This window comes from Muntiacus reevesi, chromosome 3 (genome assembly GCF_963930625.1).
Source record: "Muntiacus reevesi chromosome 3, mMunRee1.1, whole genome shotgun sequence".
Classification (NCBI taxonomy): Eukaryota; Metazoa; Chordata; class Mammalia; order Artiodactyla; family Cervidae; genus Muntiacus; species Muntiacus reevesi.
The window spans coordinates 157,711,141-157,725,182 of NC_089251.1; the positions used below are offsets into that span (position 1 = coordinate 157,711,141).

The 14,042-nt window shown below is 53.8% G+C and overlaps 1 protein-coding gene across 1 annotated transcript; it reads right to left on the bottom strand.

Annotated features, from left to right (window-relative positions):
* Window positions 1–12,792: 12,792 nt before the first annotated feature.
* LOC136164144 (uncharacterized) lies at window positions 12,793–13,698 on the bottom strand. Its single transcript, XM_065928942.1, has one exon. The coding sequence runs from the start codon at window positions 13,696–13,698 to the stop codon at window positions 12,793–12,795; it is 906 nt and encodes a 301-aa protein (XP_065785014.1).
* Window positions 13,699–14,042: the final 344 nt, after the last annotated feature.

Sequence of the window (14,042 nt, forward strand, 5' to 3'; positions counted from 1 at the left end):
TTTCAGCTTCTGCAAAACAAGGACCCGCACGACTAAGGGGATGGGCATGACTGCTGCCCGTCACAGCGCACTCACAGGACGTCCCCAGGGTGAGAACACAGCCCACCCCGACACGACCACACGCAGGTTGGTCATGACCCAAATCTGTTCAAGCCGACGCCCTCAACCCCAGACCCAGACAAGCTCGCCAGCCGTGTGGTTCAGCGACAGACAAGCCCGCTCACTCCCAGACACTGAGCCCAGACCTGGGGTCTGCACTTCGCAAAGCAGCCCGCGTGACTTTACACACTTACACAGCTGAAGCACTTAAGAAAACCAGGTCTTTGGCCAGCTTCCGTAGGAAGCGCAGCCCGCGGCCCGTGGAGAGCTCGCCTGGGACGCTTTTCCGCCTGCTGTTTACTTCCTGTTACTTCCTGCGACGCGGCTCCCCTCCCGGGAACAAAGCTCTAATCCACTCCCCAGGGCGCGCAGCGGAATTCCAGGCTCACAAACACTGGATTCCAGAGCCCCGGAACAACGCAGAGACAGCGACCTCCACAGAGGGTGCGGTCTTTCCCTGAAGTGACTTGAAGGTGTGTTGGCTTGAAAACCAGCCCACGGGATGAAAGAGCGGAGGTGCGACTCTTTAATACCAGACACTTCACTCATGAAAACCTAACTGAACTGAGATACATGTTCTTTCTCCCTTTCGTTAAGTCTTTTCTGGCTTTCAAGTGGAGACCGTTTCAGTGTGTTTAGGAAACATTTTCATAAAGCATCAAAACTAAATTGGATTAAATTATTTTTACTTCATGGAATGCACATAAAGTTATATACTTCATTGAAGGATGGATTAATTTTACCCAGTTGGAAGAGAATGAAGAATTAATTCCATACAAACCCACTCTAAATAAACTAATGCAGTTCATGCTGGGGTGGGGGGCGGGTGGAAAAGAAACCACCCTAAGGGCAAATTAATCCTATTTACAGATGGTGTTTCTATTGTTGCAATGATGATCTCTTTTCCTTCTAACCTTCACCCGGTCACACTGTTTGTAACAAAAGGTGAACAACACTCCAAAGGCGTCCACCTTGGAGAATTGCCAGTGGACTGAGTCTGTGCTCTCAGCTCCTGTCAGGAGACACAGTGGTTTTAAAGGAGGTGCTCTCTTGGATAATCTGCTGAACTAATGCCATTTAATCAGATGTGTACGAGCCAGTTTTCTAACATTTGACGCAAAGCGTAAGTGAGAGCAACCGTGATGTCTGAAATTCCGCAAGCAGATAAACGCAGCACTTCATCTCGTGGCCAAAACCCGTCTCCCTCCTATCTCTGCACGAGGTCTCAATCCTGCTCCGAGGCTTTGCCTTCTATTCATTTCCGGAAAGCAGAAGGCCCACAGTGAGCTGTCTCCACTTCTGATGATAAAAACGGTAATCACTGCGTAGTTTAATAAACAAGACCAAGCCAGTCGCCAGTAATGGAAAACCTACATATAACACGCTGAGGGGCTTCGCTTCCTAAAACTAAGGCGTCTTGCAGTTCCACAAGAGCAGATCATCAGGCTTCCCCGGTGGCCCAGTGGGAGAGCAGCCACCTGCCCGTGCAGGAGACAAGGGTTTGATGCCTGCTCGGGAGGATCCCACACGCCGCAGGGCAGAAAGGTCCGTGAGCCAAGACTGCTGAGCCCGGGCTGCGGAGCCTGGGAACCGCGACTGCCGAGCCCAGGAGCCGCGGCTACTGAGGCTGGTGCGCCCTGGAGCCCGCCGTCCACAGCAAGAGAAGCCGCTGCAACGAGGAGCCCGGGCACTGCATCTCGCGTCCGCTGCCACGCGGATCCCGGCTCGAGCTGCTGCTGGGGAGACCCAGGGGCTCCCACAGTCTCTAGCAGGGGAGGGGCCCGCCTGCCACAGCTGGAGAAGAGGCCGGACAGCAACGAAGACCCAGCACCGATGAAAATAGACAAAGTTATTTAAAAAAGAGCAGATCCACCGTGATAAATCACACGGGAAAACAATATTTAGAAACCCGAACGTCCATACGTACGTGAATCACTTCTTGGTACAGCGGAGACTAGCATGACACTGTCAGTCAGCTAAACTCTCACGACATGAATGCTGAGCACGTCTGTTTTGACTGGCACGACTCACACAATTCCCCAGAAAACAACCACTCTCCCGACTGAACACGAACGCTCCTCCCGCAAGTGAAGACGGACCCTGGGAGTCCTCACCTGGGCGGCGCGGCAGAGCCGGGTCAGGGCCGAGCTTGAATATCCTCGCAGGGGCGTCTCTGCCCTGTGGTCCCTTCTGGTCACTTCCCAGGACTGTGGCCCAGAAAAAGAGGAAAAGACAACTTAGTGCGTCGAGACAGACACAGGGCCTTTTCTCTGAGGGAGACACTGCTGGATTGTCCACAGGGCGCCCATCTGCCCACAAGGAGCCGCTGCCCAGGCCGAGGGCAAGCTCAGGGGCCACAGGGCATCAGCTCAATCCTTCAGTCGTGTCTGACTCTTTGCAACCCCACGGACCGCAGCACGCCAGGCCTCCCTGTCCATCACCACCTCCCGGAGTCCACCCAAACTCATGTCCATCGAGTCGGTGATGCCATCCAGCCATCTCATCCTCTGTTGTCCCCTTCTCCTCCCACCTTCAATCTTTCCCAGCATCAGGGTCTTTTCCAATGAGTCAGCTCTTCGTATCAAAGTATTGGTGTTTCAGCTTCAGCATCAGTCCTTCCAATGAACACCCAGGACTGATCTGCTTTAGGATGGACTGGTTGGATCTCCTTGCAGTCCAAGGGACTCTCAAGAGTCTTGTCCAACACCACAGTTCAGAAGCATCAATTCTTCGGTGCTCAGCTTTCTTTATAGTACAAGTCTCACATCCATGCATGACCACTGGAAAAACCATAGCTCTAACTATACAGACCTTTGTAGGCAAAGTAATATCTCTGCTTTTTAATACGATGCTGAGGTTTGTCATTGCTTTTCTTCAAGGAGCAAGTGTCTTTTAATTTCAAGGCTGCAGTCACTTTGCAGCTGCAAACAGTGATTTTGGAGCCCAAGAAAACAAAGTCTGTCACTGTTTCCCCTGTTCCCCCGTTGATTTGTCATGAAGTGATGGGACTGCGGGCACCAGCCACCAAAACAAGCTGCAGGGCCCAGGCTGGGCAAGCAGGGCCCAGGGGCAGGGTGGGCGCGGCGGGAGCAGCGCTTGGAAAGGCCTGAGGTGAGGGGGTCAGCCCGCGGCTGGGGGGCAGCGGGGGAGGGGCCCGCAGGGCGACTCCGAGGTGCAGGTTCGGAAAGCTCACTCCGGCGCCTGCGGGGAGGATGGGGGAGGGGGCAAGGCGCTCGGACTGCGGCCGGCGGGCCCTCGTGGTCTGGGCGGCAGAGCATCACTGTGGGAACAGCGATGGGTCAAAGGCTCAGGATGGTATGGAAACACGGACTCGGCCTGAGCCGCTGGCGGGGAGGTGCGGTGAGGTCCTAGGCACAGACAGCCAGCTTGGGTTTTCCTTCGATCCGTTTGACTCCCACGGGGTTTAACTAGGTGTTTGCGCTCTCACACCACGTCCTCATGAGCCAGCGAATGCTGCAAACAGTTCCTCCCCAGAACAGCAAGCACACGTCCCCATGTAGTGAGAACATGTGGTTAAACCACCCATGACCCCGCTTTTCCACGGGCCCGGGATGGATACACACAGCTCAGAAGCCACACGAGAGGTGGGTGCGTGCTCACTTCACCAGCGGGAACCGCTGCTCGTCTTCTGGGGGGCGGGCAGAGGGCAGAGGCGACGGCCGGGGGTCTGGTGGGACATCCCGGTGTGGACACAGGCCTGTCCAGTCCGGAGGCCGTGTGCTGGGGGCCCGCACCCGGCTGGTGGGACACCGGCCCCCGGGCGGGGGCCCAGGGGACACGGGAGGTAATGCCAGCTGCAGGGGAGGCCCCGACAGGCCCCGAGGCATGTGCTTGGAACAGGGCACATGGAGCCGGGAGGTGGCAGGATCGAGCAAAGATGGGACCAGACGCTGAGCCCTCGTCAGAGGCCCACCGCCCAGGGGATGGGGCTCAGCAGCTGAGCTGCTGGTCTCGCAGGGAGGGCAGTCCTGCCTGGAGTGTCAGGGGACGCAGCCGACACGGGTGTCAGACCCTGGAGGGCAGGAAGCCCCCGCTGAAGCAGGAGGTCAGCGCCCTGCCGGCCCGAGGGGCCATGTGGCAGCGGCCGGAGGAGCAGAAGCTGGGGAAGAGGAGAGGAGACTTCGGATCTTTCTCAGGGAGGGCGAACCCCAGGGAGACGGAAAGAGGCAGGAGTCAGGCTGGGTGAAGATCAACACGAACACACAGGCCCACTCGGGCAAAGGACACGGGGCTCATTCAGGAGACTGTGAGCCCGAACCCAGGAGTGTCAATCCCGGGAGGCTGGCGGGAACCGAAGACTCGATCCGGCCATCGGGATGACAGCTCAGCCTGCATGGCAGGGGGTGACAACGAGAGCACCATTTCGGGGCAGAGTCCTTGAGCGCTGGACACACCGGCGTGGACACACACAATCTGCTCCCACCGAGGCCGGAGCGGCTGGGCCAACGGTGTCAGGTGCTGTGAGGGTGCAGGGGATGGTGGCCACGGAGGCTGAGATTTCTGTCAATTTTCAGAAAAGAATATAGGGACTTACACATGCTTGAAATTTTACAAGTTCTATCTGACATTCTATATCTAATGATCTTACATGTAAAACAAGCAAAAAAAAATGTCTCAAAGAGAAACTGGAAAAACAGTTGGCATTCTGAAGCTCCCCCACTGGGAGAACATCTGATCCAAATAGAAGAATTGATGCTTTTGAACTGTGGTGTTGAAGACTCTTTGAGAGTCACTTGGACTGCAAGGAGATTAAACCAGTGAATCCTAAAGGAGATCAGTCCTGAATATTCAACTGCAAGGATTGATGCTGAAGTTGAAGCTCCAATACTTTTGTCTACCTGATGCAAAGAACTGACTCATTGGAAAAGACCCTGATGCTGGGCAAGATTGAGGGCGGGAAGAGAAGGGGTCGACAGAGGATGAGATGGCTGGATGGCATCACTGACTCGGTGGACATGAGTTTGAGCAAGCTGAGGTGGTGATGGACAGGGAGGCCTGGAGTGCTGCGGTCCATGGGGTCGCAAAGAGTCGACAACAATACACGCTGACACCGCAGACACTCGTGAAAGCCCCAAACGTGAGCTCAGGCTTATTCTCTGGGGTGAGCAGCCCCGGCCACAAGGGATTCCAGGTAGAGTGACCTGCCGGGGGCGGCCCGAGCCCAGGACGCTGAGGCTGGGGAAATGCCGCAGATGGGGTTCAGGGTGTCACGTTCCAGCAGTTCAGGCCAGCTGGTGGCCAAGACAAGCCACACCACAGGTGTGCTCAGAAGCACCAGAAGACCACAGGCTTGAAGGTGCGCTAATAAATTAACAAGCACTTTGTTTAAAGCTAGTGTGACTCACCCTAAATTACCAGGCAGTTTCAGCGTGACTACATTTTTTCAGTGAAACGACAGGGTTATCCGTGGGGAGCCAAGTCTGAAGCTTGCTTCCCCTGGGGATGCTCAGGAGAGCCCTCCAGGGAGCGGGAGTTATTTAATGGGGGGGTACCGGTTTTCTGTTGCTGCCGTAACAGCGCATCACAAGCTGGGAGGCTACGACTGCGCCAGTGTTTCCTCTCCCGTCCCGAGGCCAGACTTCCAAGACCCAGGCGAGGGCAGAGCCGCACGCCCTCTGGCTCAGGGAGCCCTTCCCCCTCCGCCTGGTCCTGATGTCGCCGGGTCTTGGCGAAGAACATCTCTCTTCTTTGTCTTCTGTCACTGCTGCCTCCATTCTACACAGACTCATGGGAAGGCACCGAGGCTCCCCAGATAACCCAAGGTCGGCCCCACCTCAAATTCAATCCCATCTGCAGAGATCTTATCCCTGGTCAAGGTCACGTCCACAGCGTCCGGAATCGGGAGGGAACTGACATCTCCGGGGGCCATTTTGCAGCTGACCAAAGGCGGCCACGGCAAGTCATGTAGGAATAAGACGAAGCAGGATCCCCCAGGACTCCCCATTTGTGTTCCCTCTTTGTCAAAGTGAAGGACAAATCTGCAAGAGAAGCTGGGCAGAGTTGCTTTGGGCCCTGCCTCCTTTTTTCCTGGCTTTGGTGAGGGAGGCAGATGACGTGGGTAGAATTATACAAAGGTTCATCTTTGGGGCCGAAGGGAGAGGTCCACAGCTGACTGCAGTGGTGGGATTGTAACCGTGAGCTTACTGAACACCAGACCGTACGTTTCACCCGAGCGAATGTCTGGTACCTGAGTGATTCCACAATAAAGCAGGCTTTAAAAGCACAGGCACCTTGATTATTACTCCCTAAACACTCATGAGCACAGAGATAATAAGAAATCAGACCTACAGATGGTTCAGCATAAGAAGGCATTTTAAAGGGTCCTCGCTGGGTGAAGAAGAGCATCTCAACACTTTCTTCTGCAGAGCCTGAAACAAATCCGGATGTAATTCAACTCAACCCCGAGACACGTAAAAGTGTTACCTCCGCCAGTTTCAGGTGAAGAAGAGCATTCTCCGTTTCCAGCTCAACTATTCTCTCCTCTTTGGCCTGCAACCAAGGATCCAGAAAGCAAAATGACCAGCATCAGTGAAATTCACCAGCAGCCACCGCCACCCCCAGAATGATGACTTATGCACAGGGCGCAAGCTCCCGGCCGGGAAGGAAGGGGGCAGGCGGCGGCGGGCTGGAGGGACACCGGGGGCCCCGATGGACCCCCAGGCCCTTGTCTGTGACCCTGGGCCCCGGGTGCGAGTCCCAGACCAGCAGCTAGGGGCTTGCTAGAAACCCAGAATCTGGGACCCTCCCAACCCAAATGGACCCAAGTCTGCATTTAAGTAAGTTCTCTAGGTCACGGTGGGCACATTCAAGTTGGGAAGGCAGGGATCCACGGACCCTGCTCATCAAAACCCACTGCTTCTGTCCTTTTATTCACTTATTCAAAATACACTTGTTAGAAACCTATTGTGTGCCGGGGGCCTTCCAGGGGCTGTGGAGTCAGCATCTCGTGGGGTAACTCACGCGCCCATGGATGGAGCCAGTGACTGGAGACAGTAGCAGCTCCGCTAGAACTGAAACAGGCAATGCGAGCTCCATAGGCCACTCCCCGGGGGGGCGGGGGGCGGAGAGGGGGAGCCCGTGCACAGGCCCTGCGGCAGGAGTGAGCTTAGCGAGCGGAGGCGCAGAGAGAAGGCCGGCCAGCCTGAGGCACAGCGGCGAGGGGTCCCTGAGCCCGAGAGGGAGGCGTGAGCAGGCAGGAAGGAGCTGCAGAGCTCCGGGCGGAGGAGTCTCAGTATCAGCCATGCACGGATGCTGAGCGGGCCAGCTCCTGGGGGCCTGAGGGAGAGGACAGCGCCAGTCCCCGGGCAGGCAGGGCCCTCCCGCTGGGGAGCCCTCCTTCCCCCAGGCTTTGACGAGCGGCTCACAAGGAACCTGATGAGATCAGGACATGCTCTTTGTGACTGCTGAGAAAACTCGAAACCTGGAGCCATCAAGATTTCTGTCATCAAACGCGGTCAGTTTTACCTCGTAAAATATAACACCTCAAGTATTTCCCTGAGACTTCGCTTAATCCTGAGGTCCCACCAGCTCTTACTTCGACAGGTGGCGTGGTCAACGCCCGCCTCCAACCATAGCCGTCCTGAGTGACAGCTCACACACGACTCGCCCAGCTGAGCGGACAATTCAGAGGCTCTAAGTACATTCATAGTTGTGCGACCATCGCCAAAACTAACTTTAGAATACGTTCATCACCCCCAAAAGAGACCCGCAGCATCACCCCTGACTCCCCACACTCAGCGCCGGGAAACCGCTAACTCACTTCCAGCTTCTGCATTCCAGCCAGTTCCGGACACTGTAACTAGATGGAATCACAGGACAAGGGGTCCCCTGTGACAGCCTCCTCCCCTCAGCACCATGGTTTTAAGGCATAACCACATCGCGGCATGTTTCAGCATCTCGTTTCTTTACTGCCTGACATGACTCCATTGTTCGGAGGGGCCGCGCCTGCCCACTCATCAGCTGCGGGCCCGCGGGGCGGCCTGCCCTCTTGGGCTGTGAGGAACGGGGCTGCCCTGAGAGCCCCTCCCTTTGCAGAGGACACTCTCCTCACGCTTGAGCGTGCCCCAGGATTGGCATGGCGCGCAGGGCCCGTCTGCAGCCAGTGGAGGAAACGCCGGGCTGCGTCCATTTCACACCCCCACCGCAGCCTGTGCGAACCCCGGCTCCTCCGGCCCCCCAGCTCCCCTCGTCTTTCCGACGACAGCCCTCCAGGGAGTGCGCAGCGGCACCTGGCTGGGGTCTGGTCTGGATGTGCCTGGGGGCTGGTGGCCCCGACCATCGTTTCAGAGGGCAAGCCTTACCCACCCTCTGGGGGTAAATTTCCTCCAAAGCATCTGGTTACCTTTGCTGATACCACTCATTGCTATGGAGTAGAAACATCACTGGCTTCAGTGTATTGACCGTGTATCCCACCACCTTGCTGAGCTCATCTTGTTCAGTTGCAAAGTCATGTCCGGCTCTTTGTGACCCCATGGACAGCAGCACGCCAGGCTTCCCTGTCCTTCACTATCTCCCAGAGCTTGCTTAAATTCATAAACATCGAGTCAGTGATGCCATCCTACCATCTCATCCTCCATCGCCCCCTTCTCCTCCTGTCTTCAATCTTTCCCAGCATCAGGGTCTTTTCCAATGAGTCAGCTCTTCGCATCAGGTGGCCAATGTATTGGCGTTTCAGCTTCAGCATCAGTCCTTCCAATAAATATTCAGGTATGATTTCCTCAGGATGGACTGGTTGGCTCTCCTTGCAGTCCAAGGGACTCTTAAGAGTTTTCTCCAGCACGACAATTTGAAAGCATCAATTCTTTGGCTCTTAGTTTTCTTTATGGTCCAACTCTCACATCCCTAAATGACTACTGGAAAAACCATAGCTGACTTCACGTTTTAGTGCTAATAGTTTTTAGGTGGTTGGGCGGGGGGTGAATTCCTTAGGGTGTTCTGTGTATGGGATCGTGTCATGCACAAATAGTCCCCTTTCCTGATACACATGCCGTCCCCCACCCACATTATCTTATCTAATCCTCATGACTAACACTGCCAGGATGATATTGGACACAAGCGGGGACAATGAGCACCTTCCTCTTGTTCATCATTCAGGACAAGGCCTGGCGTTCGCTGTGGGTTTGCACAGGTGCCTTTTATCAGGATGATGGATTCCTCTCTGATCCTAGATGGCTGAGTGCTTTTTCATGAAGGGGAGTTGAATATTGTTGAACGCTATTTTCTGGGTCGATTGAAATAAGGATGGAGGTTTAGGCCTTTATTCTAGTGATGTGGCTTATTACACTAACTGATTCTTGTTGCTAGACCAACTTTGCATTTTGGGGATAAATCCAATCGCCATTTACTGACGATGTATAAACCTTCATAAATAGTGCTGGATTCGGCTTGCCAATCCTTGTTAAAGTTTTTTGAATCTACATTCGTAGGAGATCCTGCTCGGTGGATTCCTTGAGGTACTTCTGTGTGGCTTTGGTGTCAGCGGGATTCTGTCCTCACGGAGCGGGACGTGTCCCTTCCTCTTTTGTTTTTTGGAAGTTTGTGAAAGACGGGAGTGAGTTCCTCTGTAAATGTTGGTAAAATGTGCCAGTGAAGCCCCCTGGGCCTGGGTTTTACTCTGTGAGGGTTTTCTTCATTTATTAATTTCTTTACTTCTTCCAGCTCTGTTGACATTTTCTAGTTCTTGAATCGGCTTTGGTAGTTTTGTCTTTAAAGCATTTGATCATTTCATCCCAGGTATCGAATCAGTCCACAGTGTTATTCACAGTATTCTTGAATAATCCTTATCGCTGCAAGGTTGGCAGTCAAGCCCTCTTCTATTCTTGATTTTATTAACTTGAGTCTTCTCTCCATCAAGCTAGAGCCTTGTCAGTTTTGTTCATCTTTTCAGGAGCTTCTGGTTTTGCTGACTTTCTCTGGAGCTCTCCTTTTCTCCGTTCCTCTTATTTCTGTTCTGATCTCTAGTGTTTCCACCTTCTGCTCGGGTGGGTCTCATTCTCTTTATCCAGTGTGTCCTGAGGTGAGGTTAGCTCACTGGCAAGAGATCTACCTTTTTTAAAATATAGGTGCTTAAGTAAATTTCCTTTTTAAGCACTGCTTTGGCTGCATCCCATGAATTTTGGTGTGTAGAACCTTGATTTTCATTCATCTCAAAATATTTCCCAATTTCCCTTTGGATTTCTTCTTTAATTTGTTGGTTACTTAGAAGTATGTTATTTAAGTTTTACATATTTGTGAATTTATCAAAGTCCTCTCTGTCATAAATTCCTGCCTTCCTTCTATTGCAATAAGATAACATATTGCATCTGATTTCTGCCGGTTTCAATTTATTGAGGTTTGTTTAACGGCCTTGCCTGCCGCCAGCCCCGGGCCCACCCTGCCCACCACACAGCCCCGCTCAGGTCACCCCTGGGGCAGGTCGCTTTTCAACCCCTGACTCCACTCGCATCTCCCCAGGACTCGGCTCCACCTGCTCTGAGAAGACACTCCCAGACCCAGGTGAGGCCCACGGGGGCTGGACCAGAATGGCTGACCACACCCGGGAGCCCCGTCAGTTCCTTTCCGAGCTGACATTTACTTTGTGAGGATGAATTTAACTCAGATGACCATTAAATCTACTACTGTGGGCAGGAATCCCTTAGAGGAAATGGAGTAGCCCTCATAGTCAACAAAAGAGTCTGAAATGCAGTACTTGGATGCAATCTCAAAAACGACAGAATGATCTCTGTTCATTTCCAAGGCAAACCATTCAATGTCATAGTAATCCAAGTCTATGCCCTGACCAGTAATGCTGAAAAAGCTGGAGTTGAACGGTTCTCTGAAGACCTACAAGACCTTCTAGAACTAACACCCCAAAAAGACGTCCTCTTTATTATAGGGGACTGAAATGCAAAAATAGGAAGTCAAGAGATACCTGGAGTAACAGACAAGTTTGGCCTTGGAGGACAAAAGGAAGCAGGGCAAAGGCTAACAGAGTTTTGCCAAGAGAACCCACTGGTCACAGCAAACACTCTCTTCCAACAACACAAGAGATGACTCTACACGTGGACATCACCAGATGGTCAAAACCAAAATCAGATTGATTATATTCTTTGTAGTCAAAGATGGAGAAGCTCTATACAGTCAGCAAAAACAAGACCAAGAGCCGATTGTGGCTCACATCATGAACTCCTTACTGCAAAATTTAGACTTAAATTGAAGAAAGGGAAAACCACTAGACCATTCAGGTATGACCTAAATCAAATTCCTTACGATTATACAGTGGAAGTGACAAATAGATTCAAGGCATTAGATCTGATAGACAGAGTGCCTGAAGAAATATAGACGGAAGTTCATGATATTGCACAGGAGACAGGGATGAAGACCATCTGCAAGAAAAAGAAATGCAAAAAGGCAAAATGGTTGTCTAGGAGGCCTTACAAATAGCTGAGAAAAGAAGAGAAGTGAAAAGCAAAGGAGAAAAGGAAGATATTCCCATTTGAATGCAGAGTTCCAAAGACTAGCAAGGAGAGATAAGAAAGCCTTCCTAAGTGAACAATGTAAAGAAATAAAGGAAAACAATAGAACAGGAAAGACTAGAGATCTCTTCAAGAAAATCAGAGATACCAAGGGAACATTTCATGCAAAGGTGGGCTCAGTAAAGGACAGAAATGGTAGGGACCTAACAGAAACACAAGATATTAAGAAGAAGTGGCAAGAATACACAGAAGAACTCTACAAAAAAGATCTCAGTGACCCAGATAACCATGATGGTGTGATCACTCACCTAGAACCAGACATCCTGGAATGTGAAGTCAAGAAGGCCTTAGGAAGCATCACTACAAACAAAGCTACTGGAGGTGATGGAATTCCAGTTGAGCTATTTCAAATCCTAAATGATGATGCTGTAAAAATGCTGCACCCAAAATGTCAGCAAATTTGGAAAACTCAGCAGTGGCCTCAGGACTGGAAAAGGTCAGTTTTCATTCCAATCCCAAAGAAAGGCAATGCCAAAGAATGTTCAAACTACCACATAGTTGCACTCATCTCACATGGTAGCAAAATAATGCTCAAAATTCGCCAGGCTAGGCTTCAACAGTACGTGAACGGAGAACTTCTAGATGTTCCAGCTGGATTTAGAAAAGGCACAGCATATTAAAAAGCAGAGACATTACTTTGCTGACAGAGGTCCGTCTAGTTAAAGCTCTGATTTTTCCAGTAGTCATGTATGGATGTGACAGTTGATGCTTGTGAACTGTGGTGTTGGAGAAGACTCTTCAGAGTTCCTTGGACTGCAAGGAGACCCAAACAGTCCATCCTAAAGGAAATTAGTCCTGAATATTCACTGGAAGGACTGATGCTGAAGCTGACACTCTTTTACTTTGGCCACCTGATGCGAAGAACTGACTCATTATAAAGACCCTGATGCTGGGAAAGATTGAAGGCAGGAGGAGAAGGGGACGACAGAGGATCAGATGGTTGGATGGTATCACTGACCTGATGGACATGAGTTTGAGAAATCTCCGGGAGTTCGTGATGGACAGGGAGGCCTGGTGTGCTGCAGTCCATGGGGTCTCAAAGAGTCAGACACGACTGAGCGAGTGAGCAACAACATTCCTCTTCCTCAACTGCGTACCCCCTGAGGGCAGGTGAGACAACCTACTCCTCTTGCCTGACTTCTGACATTTAGCCCAGGGCTCAGAAGACAGTCAGTAAGTGGGGCGTGGGGCGTGGAGGGAGACAGGCGTCCCTGGAGGGAGGACACGAAGACCCGTAGGGGTGCGGTGAGGCCCCGGAGCGGGTGGGGATGGGGACGGCAGGGAGCGGGGAGGCGGGGATGCCCAGCGCTGGCACCACCGGGCGGGCGTGGAGCTCCGGTGGCACGGCGGGGCCCGCCATTTCCAGCTCACAGATCCGCCCAACCAGCCCCGGGCTGCGCGGCCCCTTGAGTTGAGGGGCGGTGGGGTGCAGGCAGCCTGGGGTCCCGGGTCCCTCACCTGCAGTTGACGCTGCAGCTGCCTCGCCCGCAGCTCCCAGAAGCTTCCCCAACGGCCGCCCCGCACTGGCATCCCCCAGGTCTGTGAGCCGTGGGTGGTCGCCAAGGGGATGCGGGGCGGGGGTGGGTGGGGAGTGAGTGGGGTGGGGAGGGGCGCGCAGGTGCACGTGTCGGGGGCGGGGTCCGGGCCCACACCTGCCGGGAGGCAGTGACCGCCGGGCGCGCGGCCGCGTGGACGGAGCGCGGAGGTGCCTCTTCCGGCCCCAGGGCCGGGTGGACACCGCTCTGGAGGCTCCGGGCCGGGCCGGCGGGGCCGAGGCGTCCAGCCCCTCACCTTCCGCGCGGGGAGCTGCCTCCAGCCCCGCGCCCTGCGCACTGCGGCCGCGGCAGCTCCTGAGCAAACTGCCGCCCCCGCGGCTTGGGGGCGTCCCGGCCCGAGGGGCGTCTCCACGCATGACCGAGCTGGGCTGGCCCCCGCTGGGATCTGCGCCCTCCACGCCGGGTGCCCCCGGGAGCGTGGCCGCGAGACGGAGGCCCTGCCCGAGGCCGCCGGCCGGCCCCACCCACAGGCCCCTCTCCCGCCTCTGATCGGTGGGGACGGGGTCCATGGTTCCTTTGGCTGCCGCAGGAGATAGGGCTCCTTCCTGAGAGGAGACCGGGATGGAGGAGGTGAAACTGCCGGGCTGGGGGTTTTTAAAGATCAAATTAAGCTGCTGTCACTACCAGGAGAGAAACACATCACACTGTATCCAGTCTGGAGGGTTTGGGGACAGTTTTCATGGTCTGTGATGGCTCAGCTGGTAAATAATCCGCCTGCAATGCAGGAGACCCCGGTTCAATCCCTGGGTCGGGATGGTCCCCTGGAGAAGAGAGAAGCTACCCACTCCAGTATTCTTAGGCTTCCCTCATGGCTCAGCTGGTAAAGAATCTGCCTGCAATGCGGGAGACCTGG